We start from the raw sequence: 6,000 nt of genomic DNA on the forward strand, positions 1-6,000 counted from the left end.
GCCACATAAAGGAGATTGCCAATGACACCAATGAAGGTTACGTTGTTTTATGGGCCTCACCTACAAAGATCCTTAAGAGCAGTTGGAAAGTTGCTGGGAGTTTTAGAGCGTACAAGGTGAAGAGTAGAAGCCAGGTTGCAAACAGGAATCATTTTCAGGTAAGCATTTTGGGTATCTTTCCTAAAAGAGATCTCAGAAGAAAAGAACCCAACTCTATAAATCTCTGGTAATTTGTTGATTTTTTTTTCTCATCCTAAGTAAATAGCCACTTTTATGAATAATTTTGTATTTGTAATTTTATATGCTTTTTTAAAAAGAGTGATTCGAAAATTGTAAGCTTCAGGCCCAGAAAACAGGGATCCACCTCTGCATATGAATATTTTTATCATATTTAACGAAAAATAAAAAAATGAATTATTCTGGCAAGATGGTTTCTCTCAAGATCTTAAAAGGGCCTATCAGTTAGTTATTGGTTTAATTGTTGTGAAAACCAGTTAATTACATTGAAAATTATTTGTCTAATTTAGTGACAAACATCAGTAAAAACAGCTAAAGTTTACTTCAGAAGTAATATTCTGGCTCTTGGTGAATCTCAAGAAAGCTCTAAGACATTCAGAAAGCCTTGTGATTCTGAAGTGCTAATCTGTAGTCAGGTGGGACAGGATTAACTGCTACAGAAATCCACATCATCTCCTATTGTGGTATTAGGCAAAATGAAAGTATTTTCATATATAGCTTCCCTTATGAGGTAGTTCCGGGTTTATTCATGTTTGCTAAAAAACAACAACAACAACAACAAAAAAATAAAACAAAACCAAAAAAAAACCCAGAATGTATTCATACAGTTCAACTATTAGAACATTTAAAAAAATATTCAATGAAAAATCTCTTTCCTTTCCGTAATGCTAACCTGTCCAGTTCTTACTAGCACCTATTTCCAGCAGCCATAATTACGAGTTTCTGTGTACCCTTTGAGAATTTCTGTATACATTAATGATTTTAGATTTTGAGCCCTGCTTTCTTTTGGTTTTTATTTGCCAAGTATACTTTTCCAATTCTTGCATTTCAAATTTTCTGACTCATTTTATTTTAGAGGTGTATTGGGTTTTGTTTTTGATCCAACTAAAAACAAAACAAAACAAAACAAAAAAGACTCCTTTTTAAAAAATTATGAAATTGAGCACATTTAACCTTATTGATATTTAGACAGCTTGGTTTTGTGTTTCTCATACTCTTTTACGCTCATTATTGTTTATATATTTTTAAGGTTGTCACTGGATCTGAAATTTTTTCTTTGTTTTCAGTTTGTTCTAGTGGTACTTTTATAATCATAGGTTGATATAATTCTTCTAGCCCTTAATTTCTCTACGACAGTTAAATATTAGATCTGAGTGATGGTAAAATAAGCATGTTTTTTCATTCCCCTTTCCCTTTTCCACAACACAATTATATTCAATTATATGATCTTTGTGCTTACTTTTATTTTGTTAAATTTTCTTATAGTGCTGTTACTTAATTTGGTTTAAGTCCTTTGTCTCTTAGGTATCATTGATTTGTCATGAGTGAGATATCTTCTCCCTTAGCCTCCAAATTTTCAGTTGTATCATTTCTACATTGTCAAGCATTTGGTATTTACCATATATTTTTTCATCCTAAATTCCACATTGTTTTAATCTCATGTCTGCCTTTACATATATTCAATGCTTACATCAAATCTTTCTCCAAATTTTCCTCAGTCATTTCTCAATTTGTTTTTCAGTAATTTTCTTAAAAAGGACTCTTGGAAACAATGGTCCCTGAATACCCTGTATATTGAAACTATTTGTCATTTTTAGATTTTATGCACAGCTTGGATATTTACAGTACCTGTAACTCACATGTTCTTTCCTTGATTATCGTGTTGGTGTTGCTTTACTGTCTTCTGGTATTGCTTATGGCCATGAAGACATCTAACATAAGCTAGATTTCTCTCCTTTTAAGTGACTCCTTCATTTTTTCTGGCTGCCAAATGATTCTGTCTTTATTTTTAAAGTCTGATAACTTTACTAGGCTATGTCTTGATTTTGACTATTCTGAGTCTATTATTCCAAGTACACAGTACAGTTGTATCTTGGTATCCATGATGTTTTCATTGGCAGATTCAACCAACCTCAGATTCATAGTATTCAAAAAAGAATGTTATGTTGTTGCTGACATGTACTATATAGCTAGGCCTATGATGGTTGAGTCTACACTGAACGTGTAGAGTAATTTTTTCTTATTGTTCCCTGAACAATACAGTATAACAACTGCTTACATAATATCTACACCATATTAGGTATTATAAATAATCTAGAGATCGTTTTAAAGTATACAAAAGGATATGTATACCACACATTCAATATTAGGCACTTGGATGTGGATCCCGTATCCAATCCCCCAAGGATACCAAGGGATGACTGTATGTCCTATCTATATATGTCAAGTTGTCTCTTATTTGAGGAAAGATTTATTACATACCATTAAATATTTTTTGTGCTTTGGTCTTCTTAAGAACTCACCCCATTTATATTGGATCTATTTTTTCCATTATCTACCATTTTCCTTTCTAATTTGTTCTCTTTCTAATTTTCATCTTATTAATTATATTTGTGTTTCTCATTTGTATCCTCCATATTTCCCATTATGTCTATTTTCACTTGTGATACTTTTTTCCTGTATTTTCTTGAGTACTGCCAGCTCACATTTCATTATTTCCTGCCATGTCTTAGTCTCTTCTCTGAGTTCTTTCCCTTCTGTTCCGTGATCTTCCTTCATAGAGGCAAGTGCTTTTTCAAGTTTTAAAATTTAATTTGTGGCAAAATGCCCAGTAACAATATTTATCTGTCCAATGGCAATCTTTTTCTGGTATTGGTTCATGTATTGCTTTACTTTTGCTGCTCTTTTAAAAATTTGTTTTGTTTTGAATTTTGCTTATGATACCTTTGTGTCCATGGTTTGACAGTTATTAATTTTCTAAATTGCCTCTTTTAATTAATTAGCTTTTTAATGAGTTGGCTTTTCTTAGACCTGAAATTTGTAGTAGGTCCCTGGATGAAATCTTGTGATGTGTGATCAGTAAGGCCTTCAGTTTTTACAACCCACAGGGGCAGACTGTGTTTAGCGAAAAGTAGCTCCTGGGTGTGATTCTTTATGTAGCCCTGCCTCATCTGTTTCTCTGAACCAAAGGAGGTAGGAGAGAGCTTTTGTTTCCTGTCTTGTTCACCTCTGCTTCCATCCATAGATATAAATGAAAGATAAAGCATTTGTACTGCCAGCTGAGCCCCTCCCCTTTAGTGAGTGTCTTTTGCTAGCACTTTCTGAGATGCTACTGATGGCCTACTTAACACTCTCCACTCTCATCACTTTTGTTGTGTAACTTCTGCCCAATCTCAGCTGTTTGGATGCCCTTCTTCATATTTTATAGACTGCAGGTCATGTCTAGCTTTGGGTTTTGCTGAACATGGAACATGGAATTTGTTTGCAGAGTTATTTTTCCTCATTTTCCTGCTTGTTCTTGTATAATAGCCAAGAGAAAAAGGGGAAAGATCATTGGCTTATATAGTCATGATTGTACGGGAAGTAGAGAGTTTCGGTTTTTTTTCTTTTTTTTAATTCAAATATATATAGATGCTGTTATACGGTGAGGTGTTTCACTGTTTATGCATAGTTTCTTTATTTCAAATTCCTTGGCTTGGCATTTAAAGTGCTCCTCAGTTCAGCTCTAAACTCTTCTACTTTCATCTCCTTCATATATTTTATACTTCTGTTAAATTGTACTGAATTATTCAGAGTTCCCTGAATAATAGTTCTTATTTCTCCACACTTTTATGTACTTTGTTCCCTCTAGTTGACATTTCCTTTCCCCCTTGGTAACCCTTCCATGGTCCTTATTATCAATTAAAATCCTTTCTGAATTTTAAGTTCCCCTCAGATAATATCTGCTTCTTACGGCTTTCCTCTGATTTCTGCACATTGTTATAATCTCTTTATATGCTAAACCGCAATTTACATTGCTTATATTCTCTTAGAATTGTATCCTATGGTATATAATGTTTTGGTTATTTGGGTACCGTTTCTACTTTCTACTTCAGTTGGAAGAAAGCCTGTGACTTTGTCATATCTGTGCCCCATTTACTTCTGAGCACAGAACATTATGCGTAACACACATTCAGTAAACATTTGTTGAAATGATAAAATTAAGGAAAAAGCCAAAATTCATTTTTGAATGCATGGCACGATTTCCTCCTACTTCTCACTGATACACAATATAACCACTCATGGGGATAATTTGTCTCCCTTTTTTTCTTTTTCTGAAGCCACAGATCCCTGCAGATCAAAGTATCTTCTAAGGATGCGATTGCAGATGTGCTTGTTTAGTCATGCAGATAGTCAAACTGTGTTTTGATTATTTTAATTGTCTTATTTCAATACAGAATAATTTGTTCTTGGCTTTTTATGAGTCCATCATAGCTGCTAAGTAGATTAAAACACAAAAATGGAAAACACAATCTTCTTTAGTCTTCTGTTAAATGGTGGACTCTATCATGATATAAATACATTAATAGAACTAACTGTTAAAACTTAACTGTTAAATTTAAACTGATGTCAAAGGAATAGCAGAAGCTTAAGAGAAAGTTTTCCTGAATAAGCTCTTGGTTTAAGAAACAGAGAATTTTTCAGATGAAGTAAAATTTGAGAATCTTTTCCCCACTATTTCATTTAATTGGGTCCCTTTCCAAATATAATTTGCATGTCATTTTCTTCATCATTTTGTAGCTTTGAAAGCTGTGTTTGTTGAGAAAAACCTGTTTCCCAAAGACATTCTGGATCGTGAACAAAGAGCTAAACAATTGTGTCAAGAAACAAGTAGTGAAGTGAAGATAAAAAGAAATAAGAAGCAATTATAATTGAAAGAAAAATATTTTGTCACATAAAGTATGTATATGAAATGCAGAAAAGGAATGAAGAATTCTGCACCACTTTTATTTTTATTTTATATTTAAACTTCAGAAAGTTTTATTTTCAGTCGATATTTTAGTGCTGCTTTTATCTATCACCTTTTACTCTCTCTGTATTCTCAATAAAAGAAAGATTGAACAAAAGAGAGGGCAGCATCAATTGGTATTATCTATTCACAAGTGTTTTTATATAAAAAATGTACAATTTCAGAACAAGGTATTCCTACCAGTTACACCTTTGGTTGCTTCTATAGACCAATAGTTTTGGTCAAGTTTCATTGTGAAACCCTCACTGAAATTAAATATGAAAAGTACTTACACAGTGAATATCTACAAACTTGGCTTAAAAAAAAAACGTTCCCACTAATTTACACTTCCTAGCTTTTTAAAATGATTCTGATAATGCAATTAGACCTTGTCATTATCAGCTATTCTATTAATTCTCATTGATTTATATCCATTCTTCTATGTACTTATCGAGAAATCACCACATAAGTTCTACTTCTATAATTTGTTATAATGTACTCTAAAATTGGGTGTCATAGTACAACTAAAGAGGTAATAGCCTCAAAAAAAAAAAAAAGAAATAAAAATGACGGGCTATATAAAGGACTCAGTCTATGTGGAAGGTCAAATAGGAGATGTTGGTTTTGAAACAAAGGCTTCACTTTTTTGATCCATTTTTCTTTATAAATATCATCATCTAGCAACCAATATTAGTATGCTAATTTATTTATTGTGTCCTATTGTCCTATAGGAATAATTAATAATTTCATTGAGATAGCTTTAGTTATTTACTATACATTAATATTTTAAGGAGTCCTTTAAAAAATATTTGTATTTTGAGAAGAATTTTGCAATAACACCCACAAATAAAGAAAATAATGCATAATGTGTAGGGGCCTATTCTGTCCAGTTACTGCAAAATTCATCATGTTTAAACTTTATAATAATCGTATAAGATGTATCTATTTCAAGGTTAAAAATCTGAGATTTGGATCCATTAGAAGAGTGCTCAGTT

At 32.3% G+C, this 6,000-nt stretch overlaps 1 protein-coding gene across 1 annotated transcript in view; it reads left to right on the forward strand.

Moving 5' to 3' along the window:
* The window catches only part of WDR49 (WD repeat domain 49), a 104,524-nt gene extending 99,572 nt beyond the window's left edge, over window positions 1-4,952 (forward strand). The window contains 1 exon segment of the mRNA XM_033132729.1: window positions 4,798-4,952. Coding sequence (XP_032988620.1) covers window positions 4,798-4,928 — 131 coding nt within the window. The 3' untranslated portion in view covers window positions 4,929-4,952.
* The last annotated feature ends 1,048 nt before the right edge of the window (window positions 4,953-6,000 follow it).

The sequence above is a fragment of the Rhinolophus ferrumequinum genome, chromosome 2 (genome assembly GCF_004115265.2).
Source record: "Rhinolophus ferrumequinum isolate MPI-CBG mRhiFer1 chromosome 2, mRhiFer1_v1.p, whole genome shotgun sequence".
In the NCBI taxonomy this organism is placed as follows: Eukaryota; Metazoa; Chordata; class Mammalia; order Chiroptera; family Rhinolophidae; genus Rhinolophus; species Rhinolophus ferrumequinum.